The 15,618-nt window shown below is 39.7% G+C and overlaps 1 protein-coding gene across 1 annotated transcript in view; it reads left to right on the top strand.

The window, feature by feature from the left end:
* LAMA3 (laminin subunit alpha 3) overlaps positions 1-15,618 on the top strand; it is a 244,789-nt gene that overhangs the window by 94,682 nt on the left and 134,489 nt on the right. Inside the window, exons 12-15 of the mRNA XM_073679182.1 lie at positions 7,499-7,636; positions 10,116-10,250; positions 11,923-12,057; positions 12,379-12,516. Of these exons, the coding sequence (XP_073535283.1) occupies positions 7,499-7,636; positions 10,116-10,250; positions 11,923-12,057; positions 12,379-12,516 (546 nt within the window). The remainder of the gene's footprint in view (positions 1-7,498; positions 7,637-10,115; positions 10,251-11,922; positions 12,058-12,378; positions 12,517-15,618) is intronic.

The raw sequence follows: 15,618 nt of genomic DNA, 5'->3' as shown, positions 1-15,618 counted from the left end.
TTCAGTTTCTTAATTTGTTGACGATCAACTTTTTGTGCAGAACCAACCACAACAGGTGACTGTTTTCCTTCACCGTAAATCACCCAATTAAGAAGGACCCACAAGTTCTCAATACGGTTTAGGTCAGGTAAGGAAGGGGGCCATGTCATTATTCTTTAATCTTTAGGACTTTTACTGGCAGCCAAGCAAAGGAGTACTTGGATGGAGTATTGTCCTGCATAAAAATCACGGTTTTCTAGAAAGATGCAGACTTTTTCCTGTACCACTGCTGGAAGAAAGTGTCTTAAAAAACTGACAGTAGATTTGGGAGTTGCTTTTGAGTTCATCTTCAATTCAAAGAGGTCCAACTAGTTGTTCTTTAATAATACCAGTCTATAGCAGTACACACCTGCATCTTGCTGGCATCTCTGTCGAAGTGGAGGTCTGTGCCCGTTACTGATTCAGCCACCGCTCATCCCTCTGTTCCGTCAATTGTCACTCTAATCTCATTAGTCCATAAAAGCTTTGAAAAATCTGTCTTCAGATATATCTTGGCCCAGTCTTGATGTTTCTCTTCTGTGTCTTGTTCAGTGATGGTCGGGTTTCAGCCCTCCTTACTCTTGGCCATGTCTCTAAGCACTGAACACTTTGTACTGCTGGGTACTCTATGGAGGTTTCAGTTCTGGAATATGACAGCACTGGAGGATAATGGGTTTCTGGTCGCTTCACATTTGTTTGTTCTCAAATCTTTCACAGCTAATGTGTATCTTGCATCTTTTTTTTCAACACACCTGTTAACATACTGTGCTCGAAATGCGTCAGAATTGTTCTCTTTCCATGCGCTAAATTTTTTAATGTTTTTCAAGATTAAAGGTGTTTTTACATTTTCCATATGTACAAGATTGCTGGATTTCATCCATTTTTTCTGCTGTGCTTTATGGAGTCCGTGCACTTGTCTCCTAGATGAGCTGGCTGCTCCACCTGCTCCATTACCTGTCTTCGGTTGCATTGCTCTGGTCTCAGGAGTGAATAAGAATGATGAATAACAGAGACAACAATCAAGCTCCTCATAATCCATGTACTATGGGACAAGATTCTGATCCTTCACATTCGTTGTCTACATTTAATCATAAAGAACGCTTCTCACGAGTCGCTTTCATTTTTGATAATGGATCAGATGATGGATCAGATTACAGACATGACATTTTAAATGTTAAAATGACTATGAATGATTTAGAGAAATTGAGTACAAAAGAATTGAAAACTTGGTGGAAACTTGGTGGGATTTGACCATGCTAATGAAATACAAGGAGTGAGATATGATCCCAAGAGGTTTAAGGATTCGCAAATTTCCCTCTATAATATACTCTGATGAATTTAAAGAAAATGAGAAAACTTCTATCGGAATATTCTCTTAAACTTATTGAGCTAATTCACACATGAGGAATTTAAATTAATGGAATTGCAGTCCAAAATCAAAGATATCCAAACCTCTTTATTGTTGTCAGAAACCAATACTGTTGTTAAGGATTTGGATGCTAAAATTCTAAACAGTTTAACCAAGATGGAGGCATCCATTACACAGGTCAACCAATCTGAGAATGAGAGATCTACAGGATTATAAAACGGACATGGTGTACACTTGGCCTAAACTTACGAATCATAGACCCAAATCTATTTAAAAAAAACCACACAAGCAGCATAAACGCAATGTACCACGAGTCAGTTTCAGCTCTACTGATTCCTCTGATACTGCCATCCCATTTGCAGTGATGCCTCAGGAGAAAGTTTTTTAGATCAATCCAAGGGAGAAAAATAAAAAATCAACGGACTACCATATCACTCAATGTGCAGGAAGGAAATACAAAAAGTACACACCAGTGTCCGAAATGGACTTACATATAAATAACTACCAAGTATGGAATTTATAGTCCATAATATTATCTCAACCTCAACTGGACGTTCTGGCTAAGGGGTTATCTTTTTCCCCGTGTAAATTTGACCTGTATCGAACTATCTTGGACGTTAATAGATTTGCAGGAACATAAACGGTTAAAAAACATTTTTATACTGATGATGAAGTTTGTAATGATACAATGGCATGTGTTTCTGATAACTTGCAATCTAATCACAATTTTATGTTTGCTGAACAGGTTCTTGTATCATCCTTGCAGAATAACTATGCTGCCACTCATGATAAGGAGGAATCGGAGCGTTCCTCATCCTTTATCCCTAAAAATCCACAGTTCTACGTAGTAAATTCTCCTTTACATTGTTTAGACCAGTTTCAAGACCTGGTAGAAGAACATTTAGTAGCTCTTCATTATGATAACAATAGATGTAACCAGAAACTTGGACAGAATCTTACTACTAATGAAACTGTGGCTTTAAAAGAACTCAAAGAAATTAATGAGATTATCATTCAACAGGCAGATAAAGGAGGTGCAGTAATTATCTTAGATAAAGAAATTTATAAAAAATCAAAATATAAAAATGTTAAATGACAACAGTACTTATGTCAAACTGAAATCTGACCCCACTTCTTTATGCAAAAAATGATCTATCAAAATTGATTCAAGAGGGTTTTTCTTTGGGAATTTTTAACCAAAAGGAAACCGTAAACTGAATATATCATTAACGAACACCCTAAAATAGCAGTATTTCATTCTTTGCCAAAAATACATAAGGGGGGATTTCCTCCTAAGTTCCGGCCCATCGTTGCGGGTATCATGTCCCTGAATGAAAATTTATTGGAATGGGCCGAAAGTCTTTTGCAACCCCTAACTGGGGTTTCAGGCCATATAAAGGACACCACCCATGTCCTTGTGGCCCTAAATGAGTTCCAGTGGAATGATAATTATTGTTGGATCACAGCAGATGTACACTAGTCTCATTATATACCTCTATACCCCATGATTTGGCATTGGTGGCAATAAAATATTTTTTTAATATGTATAGCGACTATACTCAGGATCTACAAGAGTTTCTTTTGTCTGTAATACATTATTTGTAAACTCACAATTTTTTTTAATATGATTCTTATATTTGCTTGCTGAAAACCCGTGCGTCTATGGGGGCTAAATTCTGCCCGTCCATCGCCAATACTTATATGGCATGGTGGGAATTCTAATATCTTTACAATGTCGAGTTGGAGCATATGTCATCTATAGTCTGGTATGGCTGCTTTATCGATGATATGCTCATCATATGGGGCGGCCATATCAGACATGATGGGTTACTTTAATTCTAATTATCTAAACTTGTCTTTTACGTATACCAGTCATAAGTCCAACATTCACTTTTTGGATCTGATTTTAAAAAGTGATCCATTATCCAAAAAAGTAATTACAATTTCATATTTTAAACCCACAGCTGCAAATACTATTTTACAAGCAACTTCTTGTCATCAAAGACATGCAATAAAAAACATACCTGTAGGCGAATTTATAAAAGAAATTGTTCCTCCCCTAACTCCCTCACTAATTCTACTCAAACTTCATTCTCAGCACCAACCTATCAATAACTACATTATAATAACTCACCTTCTAAATGCAGCCGAAAGTCTTATCGCAAGACACTGGTTGGACCCTGACCCCCCTTCCATCTCAGAATGGGTTAATGAAACAAACACCATATGCTCATTTGAAAAAACTTGCCTGACTTATCTTAAAAAAAATATGCTCCTGGAACTATGGCATCAATGGCACCAGTACCAAAATAAGATCATACTATAAAACATAGAATTAAGCAACAAGTTACCATATTTTTCGGACTATAAGGCGCACCGGACCATATGACGCACCTAGGTTTTAGAGGAGGAAAATAGAAACAAAATGTAAGCAAAAAATGTGTTCTTGATGCACTGTTAAGGGGGAGGGGGTCTTCTGCTGACACTGGTATAGGGGTAATGTCCCGCAATTCTGACAATATCCGCCATCCTGGTATATATGCCCCCCCCTTCCTATTATACGTGGCCCCCATCCCCTCCTGGTATGCATGGCACCCCTCCATCCTGGTATGCATGGAACCCCTCATCCTTATCCTGGTATGCATGTCACCCCTCATCCCTATCCTGGTATGCATGTCACCCCTCATCCCTGTCCTGGTATGCATGGCACCCCTCATCCCCATCCTGGTATGTATGGCACCCCTAATCCCTATCCTGGTATGCATGGCACCCTTAATCCCTATCCTGGTATGCATGGCACCCCTCATCCCTATCCTGGTATGCATGGCACCCCTCATCCCTATCCTGGTATGCATGGCACCCCTCATCCCTATCCTGGTATGCATGGCACCCCTCATCCTTATCCTGGTATACATGGCCCCCCACATCCTTATCATGGTATGCATGGCACCCTCATCCTTATCCTGGTATGCATGGCACCCCTCATCCTTATCCTGGTGTGCATGGCCCCCTCATCCGTATACTGGTATGTATGATGCCCCTCATCCTTATCCTGGTATGTATGGCCCCTCATCCTTATCCTGGTATGTATGGCCCCTCATCCTTATCCTGGTATTTATGACCCATCATCCTTATCCTGGTATGTATGGCCCTCTCATCTTTATCCTGTTATGTATGCCCCCCTCATCCTTATCCTGGTATGCATGGTCCCCCTAATCCCTATCACGCTGCACATAAAAAAAATAAACACTCCTACTCACCTTTCTTCTCTCCTCCAGCGCTGCGTCCTGTCTGCCCGCACTGATCTCGCCATGTGAGCCGTGCATGGCGTCACTGCCATGCGCGGCTCACAAGGAGAGATCAGCTGCCGGAAGTCACTGCTCCCCACGCCGGGACTGTGTGCACGGGGAGCAGTGACTTCCTGCTCCTTAATAGCCGGCACACAGCGTAGCTGCAGCGTGGCTCCTGCTGTTGCCGGTCGATCGCGTGTGCCCGCTATTAAAGAGCATGAATATTCACCCCCTCCCCACTCCCATGGGCTTGGAGAGAGGTTGAATATTCATTCCCTTTAACAGCAGGCACAGGCGATTCTGGCAGCAGCAGGAGCCGCGCTGCGGCTACACTGTGTGCTGCTATTAAGGAGCATGAATATTCAGTGATCCCCATGCCCATGGGCATGGGGAGCAGTGAATATTAATTTTCTTTAGCAGCGGGGACAGTGTAGGCTGCAGCAGACGGCTGCTGCCTCCTGTGCCCTGCGCCTCCGCCGCTACCGCTCCCCCCACACAGTATATATATATATATATATATATACCCCCTCCCCCCCAACATTCGGACTTTAAGACGCACCCCCCATTTTCCTCCAAAATTTCGGAGGAAAAAAGTGTGTCTTATAGTCCGAAAAATACGGAATGTTTATACTATATATATTTTTTACCTGTTTTGTGATCATATTTCTTAAATGTGAATTATCTGCCAATCCTCAGCAGGACTCTCCCTCTCTTACCCCTCCTTTACCCCCCTTCTCCACCTGTTTAATATCCTCCCTCCTCACACCTCGTTCCCCTAATTATCCAAGTTAATGTTACTTACAAAATGAATGTTATTTTTCCTTTTATTACAAGTATGCAACTGTTTTTTTATATATATGTATATAATTGTTATTATATATGTTTGTTTCTCCACACAACATTCTTAAATAAAGAATATATATATATATAAAAAAATAAATTGTTCCAATAATAATGATTATAACATGAAGTGCATGAAGCTGGAAAAATGCTTGTTTGCCACAGGTTATCCAAAATGATCCATTGACCATAAAAGTATTGTTTAAAAAAAAAATCACACTTCATTTTTGGAATATCGCAATAAACAAATTAACCTCCAGCATCAAGTAGTTTTCTTAACATCTTTTTAGTAATGATTTTTCATCAATATGCACTATAATATGTGAATTTTTCCAACCTGGCATCAAATGTGTTGCACGTAGGGCAAAAAAAATAGGTAATTTATTATCAGCGAGTTTATTTGCAGATAAACCGCAGAGAAATTCAACCTGGATGCACCAATAGGCTTCTTATAAGTGCGAACACAAGATCTGCAATATAAATTGTAACACTACCTTTGTCATATATTTAGCCTCATATATTATTTGTAGGTTACAGTATATAGGGTGTACCACTGGACCTCTTAAAATCAGAACGAGATGCCATCTATCAGACATTGATAGTAAAGCGTGTACTGTATCTGCCATTTGGCTCCATTTTACAATTATCTGTAATTCTGATCCCACAAGTTTTTCTATGCAGGGGATTGAGAGAGTGATCCCCCAGCTCGAGGCGGTGATCACCGCTGCAAACTACTTAATCGGGCAGCATATTGGATTTTTAAATTGAATACAAGGGTTCCATATGGACTGAATAGGAAACAAGATCTGTTCCTACATTACTAGGAGGTTTTCCAAGTATTTCATATGTATATCTTAATGCCTCTTTTCAATGAATCATTAACTAATGTTTTTCTTTAAAGGTTTTATTTGATATGTTACATACAAGCATTTGTTACTATATATATTATGTAATTTGCGTCGCACCTGTATGAGTTAAATCTCCACTTGATTCAGCTTGTTCTTGTTTCTCTTGCCAATGGTTGATTTTAATTGTTTTGTCTATATTATTTATGTGTTGTTTGGGGAACACTAGTTATGCAACAATTAACAGCACATACTGTGCTCGAGACGCATCAGATTTGTTCTCTTTTCATGTGCTGGATTTTTTAACATTTTTTAAGAATGAAAAAGTATTTTTACATTTCTCATATCTTCGAGAGTGCTGGATTTCCTTCATTTTTTCCCGTTGACTATCTGTAACAAAACTTGTGATCGTTCTTCCATCACAGCAATTTTAAGAGTGCTGCATCTCTCTGTGAGACAATTTCTGACTTTTCAGAGTCAGTTAACTCTCTATTTGGCCCATTGCCTGAAGAAAACACCATGCCTAATAATTCTGCACACCTTGATAACACAGGTACTCCTTTCTGTGAAGGGGGTTATTCGGACATTGTATACAAGCAAATATAAAAGTGCCTTGGTTGTAGTAGCTCAGCTAGGAGTAAAACAAAGTACCCTAAAAACCAGGGCTGTGGAGTCGGTAAGCCAAACCTCCGACTCCTCAATTTCCATGACTCCGACTCCCTCATACATGGCTCATGTTTAAGTGATAAATTTACTGTAGCACAGATTCATCTCAGCTAAAAGTATAGACCCTTAGATCAGGAATAGGACAGACATTTATAGGACATTTCATAACTTTCCCAAATTCTTATAAAAAAATATTCCCCACACACTACATTGAACTACTGTACCCAATTTATTATATATTTTAGGAGTTGGAGTTGGTCCATTTTATTCCGACTCCGACTCCACCAAAATGGGCTCTGACTCCGACTACACAGCCCTGCTAAAAACCCAAACATATTCTGACACTTTAGAAAGAACATATCTGAGTACAGTACATGATCTTTTGCAATTTTGAAAAATAATATGCCTCACCTAAAAAAATCCCTGTGTTGTCTGTGACTAGCAATCACATATGTTGTTCTTGCTGACAGGTTGCAGTTGTACAGGAGCTGGAGCACTGAGCAATAATTGTGACACAGTGACAGGACAGTGTCCCTGCCGTGTAGGATTCCGAGGAACAGGTTGTGATAGGTGTTCTCCTGGATACTTCCATTATCCGTTCTGTCAAAGTAAGTATACAACAACTTATCATATTGCAACCAGTAAAAGAATTAGTCCAGTCGGTTCTCTATACTGTGTTATCCATAGTAGCTTCTCCTGTGTTGTGGTCAGGAGTATAAATATGAGAAGTGGGAGTGAGCATACTGAGGATGGATTGGTGAGGTGATCTGAGTCAGTTACCTCTATGCACTGTACTAGACAGGTGATAAACTGGTGAGCACCATGTATAATCTACAGTATGTGCATGTGCTCCAGGCAACTGGAAAGGCTAATGGCCTCTCCAACAGTCTGTATAGTGTCACCGGTTGTCCCTGCAACTCCATACTATATTTAGGGCTAATACTAGCTTTACTGATGCCTGAGGCGAAAATTGAAGTGGCATCCATCACCGCAGTGCAATTTAAACCTGCAGTGAACAAACGCTATTCCATCATTGGATTTTGGATTTTGCTTTTACGGTATTCATTTATTACTACATGGTCCCCTTAAGGGACTTGAACCTGGGATTCTAAGAGTTGTTGTCATTCATCACCAGACTGGAAACCATACAGGGAATACTAATTAGATGCTGGCAGTATCATAAGTAATGCCCCATAGCCACTATACATGGTATGATGGCCAAAAGCCCCTTATACATATCATGATGCCCCGTAGCCCTCTTATACACATCATGATGCCTCGTAGCCCTCTTATACACAGTATGATGGCCCATAGCCCCCTATACACAGTGGAATTCCCAATAGCCCCTTATACACATGATGCTCCATAGCAATATATACATTATAATGCACTCATAGTACCCCAAATCAAATATACACAGTATGATAGCCCCACAGCTCCCTATAAACTGTATGATGTCCTGCACAGTGCCCTATATACAGCATGATGGCCTCCTATGTACAGTATGGTTGCATCCACAGCTCCATATTTACAGAATTATAGGCTTTTAGCCCCCCTACATATAGTATGATATCCCCAATAGCTTCCTATTTACATTATTATGGCCCACAGTCCACTTATATATAGTATGCTGGCCCCTACAGCTTCTTAAATACAGTTTTATGGCAGCAAAGCCCCCTTATGTAAGAGTATGATGCCCCACAGCTTCTATATACAATATCATGGTCTCAAAAGCACCCAATATGCAGTGTGATGTCACCCACAGCTTCCAGTATATAGTATGATGTCTTCACAGCTCCCTGTATACAGTATGATGGTCCCACAGTCCCATAGTCACAGTATAATGGCCACACAGTACAAACCCCTATTTGATGCCACCACAGTCCGGTGCATAGTAATAAAAAACAAAAACTTGTACTCACCTAATTCTGTTCCCCATTCTACGCAGCCACTGTCTTCTCTTCTATCTTGTTTTGCAGTGGGTGCGATGCAGAGATATCATCTCGCCATCTGACATACCGTGCGTTGCACCAGCCTTCTTGAGGCCGCAGGCTGGAAGTAGGCTGCAGCCTGCCATAGTAAGTGGCGCTGCAGGGAGGTGATGGCTCTCTGCTCTGCCACAGCTCTCGAGGATGCCCATACTGTTAAGTGTTTCAGGCTGATGTGGCTCACACCCGGACTAGCCCTGCAAAATGCTGCCCCCTGAGAGTCACCTCATACCACTGCCTGAGGCGAGATACTCATCTCCTCTAATGGCTGAAGTGGCTCTGACTACATTCATTAGTACAATGTGAGCCGTAGTGTTGGGGTCCATATGATGCCATTTTACAAAAAAATGATTCCTATTTAGAAACAACACAGTCCTTCATCCATTGTGCTATCCATAATAAAATGAACATCTTGAAAAACAGCAAGTTCATCCTTCTCAAACCTTCCATTGACAGAATCTGCCATAATAAAAGTGTCATCACAGTATAAAAGGTTGACTTTCACGCTCTGATAAAGTTTGATTTACGACAGGGTCCAATGTGTGAGTCAGGCGGGAGTTTCTTGCAATCACAGATACAATGGAATTCTCATATGCTGTCATATTGCCCAAAGGTCAGAAAACGTCCTATTTTATAATCCTGTACTGTGACCTATTATTGGGCGTGAGTCCACACACACACATATTTCTCTGGAACATTCGTTTTCCGCCTAACTCAACTAAATTGATTCAGTTTTTTTGCTACAGGAAGTGAGAGAAAATATTTGAAAAAGTTCTAATTAATTAAAAAATATTTGACGGTTATGGGTATATAGCTATTCTTTATATATTCAGCATATGAATGTAATATGCAGGGAGCTTACACAAGTCTAACACTGGAGAAGTTAGTAAGGGTAGAGAATGTAATGTGTTATATGACTGGCATGTTTTCCTCTCTGCTCTTCCAGCTTCACAATGATGGATTTATTTTGTAGTAGAATGGGCATCGTTTAGAGCTGAATTCCTTTATTGTTGACATTGTAACTAATTTCCTGTCAGTGTCATAAAATAAAAATGATATTTTTTTCAATGTATAAAGGCCATTTCCTTTGATTGTTTAGGGTGTGCTTGCAATCCTGCTGGCGTGCTCCCTGAGGTATGCAGCCCCACAGGAAAGTGCCTGTGCAAGCTTAGAGTCGAGGGGGCACAATGTGACCAGTGCCGGCCAGGCTACCATTCCTTCCCAAACTGTAAAGGTTAGTTTCTTTATGGCTATATTATGAGTTTCAACCATATAGATTTGCAGCTCAAGTAAAAAGCCTCAATATCAGATGCAGCTGCTGCCAAATGTATGGAGCTGTGCCTCGCAAAAATGTAGGAGACACTGCAGTTCCTTTACTCCGCTGACTGCTGATCATTGGGCTTACTGATAGTCAGACTCCCACTTATCTGATATTATTGGCCTATCGTAAGGCTAGACATTAATAGATGAATGGTATTAGGATGCATTACTGTTGGCATGACACAGGACTCATGGTAGGCCTCACCTTTTTTTCTCCAGACAATCATTCTTCCAGATGTCTCAAACAGTTTGGAAAAGCTCTTCATTAGAGAAAATAACTTTACTCCAGTCCTCTGCAGTCCAATCCCTGTACTTGCTGCAGAAAGTCAGTCTGTCCTTGATGTTTTTCTTGTAGAGAGATGGCTTCTATCCTGACCTTCTTGACAACAAGCCAGCTTCCTCTGCATGCCGTTTCCCCGACACCTGCCTGCTGCCATTCCTAAGCAAGCTCTGCACTGATGTTAAACCAATCACATAGCTCAATCCTCTTTAGGAGAAAGTCCTGGCACTTGCTAGACTTTCTTAGGTGCCTTCAAATCTTCTTCACAGCAATTAAACCTCTCTTTTGGAAATGCTTGATGATCCAATTAATGGTTGATTTAGAGGCAATCTTACAAACAGCAATGTGCTTGCCTATAAAGCCCTTTTGATACAAAGCAATGATGACTGCATGTGTTTCCTTGGAAGTAATTATAGTTTACAGAAGATGACAATGATTTCAAGCACCAGCCCCCTTTTAAAGCAACCAGTCTGCTCTTTTAATTTAATCAACATGATAAATTGATAGCAGCTGCCTTGTCCTCATTAACACTTTCTTCTTCTGCGATAACGGGAAGATCACTGACATGATATAAGAATGTCATTTCAGTGGAAATGGTGTTTTTGTGAATAAGTTAATTTACATGGCAAAGAATGACTTCGCAGTTGTTTTTTTTCTAACAATCTAGAGTTAAAGGGGTTGGCCACTACTCTTTTATTGATGGCCTATCCTTAGAATAGGCGATCTATATATAATCGCGTGGGTTCGACCCCCAGCACCACCGCTGATCTGCTGATACTACTGTCTGGAAGTTCTCGAATGCAGCAGCTCCTTCATTTCTATAGTGGCCGTGGCCTGGTGCTACAGTCCACCTTATATTCATTATTCACCCCCTATTCATTTAAAATAGTAGTAGTAACTAGTCGCAGCCACTGTAGAAATGATGGAGCTGCAGTGTTCCTGCAGCTTCCAAAAATTATAAGTTGCTGTTAACAGTCGATCGTCGTGAGTGCCGGGTCTCACACTCCCACCGATCAGATATTGATGGCCTATCCTAACGATAAGCAATTTCTAAAAAAGAAATTAATAAAAAAAAGTAGTGGCCATCCTCTTTAATGGAAATTGCATTTATAGAATCTGAAGCAGCAAACTTTGTGAAAACCAAAATTTGTTTCAGTCTAAAACTTTTGGCCACAATTGTACGTAAGATCACACATAACATCTTGTCGGGCCATGATATATGTTTGGCTAAGTGACAAACTCAACTTTCAGACTTTGACTAATTCAGCACTGTTTTATTTCATTTACGTTTTTGTTTTAACACTAGAATGTGACTGCGGTACGATTGGTGCCTTAGACCCTTCATGTGGACCTAATGGAGAGTGTCTTTGCCATCCTAACTATGGAGGACAGACTTGTAATCAGTGTGCACCAAATTTTTACAACTATCCCATCTGCATCGGTAAGTGGACATTATGAGATTCTAATAGGAGTTGTAGTCAGACAACACCATGTGATAACTGTTATAACAGACTAGTACTGCAGATTAGCATATAGACAAAACATCATGTATGTTTCCTTTAATATGTTTTCCTTTTTTCATTGCCAATAAATACTACAGATAAGCGAGTCTTCTGAAAACTTATTTTTTGTGAAGTCCTCAATTACCGGTACTTTATACTTTAAGGTGTGAGATTATAACTTTTATAGAATGCTGTTTTCTTTGTGTATAGTATGTATTTTGGCAGCAGATATTATATTTGTATTATGTATTATTATTTAGGCTGTGAATGTTCTCCACAAGGATCTTATCAGAGCGCATGTGACCCTGTTACTGGTCAATGTGAATGCCGACCAGGGGTAACTGGGCAGAAGTGTGACAGGTGCTCGTCTGGATTAGATGACTATCCATATTGTCAAGGTATGTTCTTTTGTATATTGATGTGCGTGAAGCACGGCTCAAAAAAGAGAGTTATACAAATTCCCAATTTCTTGATGTAAACTTTTATAACTATGTAGACAGTAATATAAAGAGAAATTGGGAATTTCATGTGGCAGTGGAAGTGTATAAACAACAATTCCTGTGTACAACAAAAAAATTAATACCCAAACTTTGTACATGTGGGAGGACGATGGTCTGAGCGGTACTCTGCACTGGCCATATGAATGGACATCTTCAAAACAGTCCTCTGGCCCCGGTGTTGCTGGCAGAGATTTTAGTGATCAACTGGATTTAGTATAGAATTTCGGTACAAATAGGCTATCCTCCAGGAGGGAGAAAGCTGGCTCTGTAGTGCCATCTATTGGAGATATTGTAGCTTCCTTTAATGAGTTGCAAGATGACTAGAGACTTATCTGTAGATATCTGGCTAATATTCCTAGAAATATTTCAAGACTCCTTAAAGAGTCGGACCTTGACTTACAGGATAGCCACTTCCAATAAGTGGTACTAGAAAGACCGGTTGTTTTTTTCTTTACTAGCGGAAAGCTGTTTTGTATACTTTTTCTATGATGCATTGCCTGTTAGAAGCCTTACTTAATGACCCCATACAGAGTTTTTCCAATTCATTAGAAATCCAACATAAAAAAAAGTTTCTGTATGGCTTCCCTTCCCATGAAATCAAAGGCGTACTGGAAGATCTCATACAAGTTGCCTTACCCTAATATGTTCATGTAAATGACCCATAGTTATCTTTTTTATTTGAGTATAGTCGTCTATTGTCAGACAGAACTTACAGTGTGAGAACAGTCATGTTAGGCAGTCATCACAGCAATGACTGACACCCAGTTGTCATCCTCCAGTTAATGTTGCACACCAGTGCTTCTCAAACTTTTTCTACTGGGGCCTCACCAGACTGATCAAGATGCTATCTGCAGTAAAAAGTCCTTGCTTAAATTCAAAATATCTATCAGTTTTCCATCCTGGACCCAATAGAATATTAAAATAAGAACAACATGGTCAATTATATTGCAAAACTCGGAATTTCTGCAACCATAGAAAGGATAATCCAAATTATACCTTCTAGCGCCTCACCAACAACTAGGGGTGCCTCACATCTTGAGAAACACCATTGTAGAAGAATGATCTTCCTCATCTTCTTTGTATAGTCATGTGGAATCATAATGATCAGATTGTACTCAGATCTTGGCATAATTGTAACAAATACTGATGTGAAAGATTGCCTTAGAGAGACTGAAGGATTAACAGATTCTCGAGTGTTTGTCGGTTCTTGACCATAGTCTGTGGTTGTCAGGGCATGCTGAATGTTATAGTTTCTGTTCTAGACTTGCAGCTATTATGTATCTTTTGTCTTTGTCCAACATTGTAAGATTCCTAAAAAAGACATGTTCTGGGTAATTTGCTTTATAGACATTATAACTTATTTCACAAACTGGCTCCTTGGCATATTTCCGCTGTTGTTTCAGACATCTGGGCTCACATCCAGTGCTCTTACTACCAAACTATTAGATTTTCTTCTTTCCCAAGCATTGTCAAGTGTGTGACACTTGTGAGGTACGGTCCTAAGGGATACAACTAACAGACAAAGGACTTTTGTGTGATCGGCGCTGGCTGCTAGTTTTATAACACACAGTTCTCTAGAGGTTGTTAATCAAGTCCGCTTTATTACAAATGTGCAGTAAACCGACATGGAAGACTTCTTTATTATACAGAGCAGCAGAGCTTAGTTCCTCTGAAATATTTGGATTGACTCCATCTCCATTCGTATATAGACCCTATTGTGACCCGTGTTATGAATGCTGAGGCTAATAGGTATTTATCAACTTGTGATAATTGTTTTATGAAGTTTAATGTCTTGTACCAATTGTATTGTAACAAAAGCTAATATATGGGTTAAAGGGATTCTGTTTTTTTTAATAAACATAAAGGCATATACCTTTTAGTAAATGAGCAGCATGGCCTGGTAACTGAAGCCCCACCAGTCACAAGAGTGAAGGGACTTCAACTATTACTAGACTCAGCTGCCATCTGTCATTCTCGTGTACCACCCTTAAAAGCATAGTCTCTGTAATACGTCATGCAACTATTTTTCTTGTGAATTCCATAGGAACATTTACATTAGGCTTCTGTATGACATAAAAAGCATACTGAAGTGCAGTATGGGACCTTAGATTTGTATGGGTGCTGTATTCTATGGGTGCCGAATGCTCTGCCTATCTGTACAGTTCAAACCTTTAATGTGGCCCTTCTAAAAAAAACTTCTTACAAACGTAGTTGACAAATATTCTTGATTATGACATTGTTAGAAGGAGTGTAATAATAAGGTCTTTCTGTTAAAGGTGTTGACATTGACAAGACTTACTGCATTGATGATCTGTCCTGAAGATAAGCTATCAATATCAGATTAGTGGGGTCTGACACCTGGCACCCACCTCCTCCAATCAGCTGTTTCTAATTTCAGAGGCGGACGGTATAGATCAGTGGACTTGCATGTCAAGGGCCCACCAGTAACATCAACTCTGGGGAGGCCCACTCTTCAGCTGCATGCAAATACTACATTACCCTCATTCACAAATGTATATAATAATAAACTAGGTAGCTTGTTAAATAAATGATGAGATGCCGCCTTTGTCTGTACATAGTGAATGCATGGAGGAGCAAGGGAAATGGCATATATAAATCAATGTAATAAGTAAATAGATATATATGTGTGTGTATATATATATATATATATATTTATATGTACAGTACAGACCAAAAGTTTGGACACACCTTCTCATTTAAAGATTTTTCTGTATTTTCATGACTATGAAAATTGTACATTCACACTGAAGGCATCAAAACTATGAATTAACACATGTGGAATTATATACTTAACAAAAAAGTGTGAAACAACTGAAAATATGTCTTATATTCTAGGTTCTTCAAAGTAGCCACCTTTTGCTTTGATGACCGCTTTGCACACTCTTGGCATTCTCTTGATGAGCTTCAAGAGGTAGTCAGCGGAAATGGTCTTCCAACAATCTTGAAGGAGTTCCCAGAGATACTTAGCACTTGTTGGCC

The sequence above is a fragment of the Phyllobates terribilis genome, unplaced genomic scaffold (genome assembly GCF_046119375.1).
Source record: "Phyllobates terribilis strain yellow unplaced genomic scaffold, ASM4611937v1 Scaffold_4__5_contigs__length_816908805, whole genome shotgun sequence".
NCBI classification, from domain to species: Eukaryota; Metazoa; Chordata; class Amphibia; order Anura; family Dendrobatidae; genus Phyllobates; species Phyllobates terribilis.
This window is presented reverse-complemented; position numbering and strand designations above follow the sequence as displayed.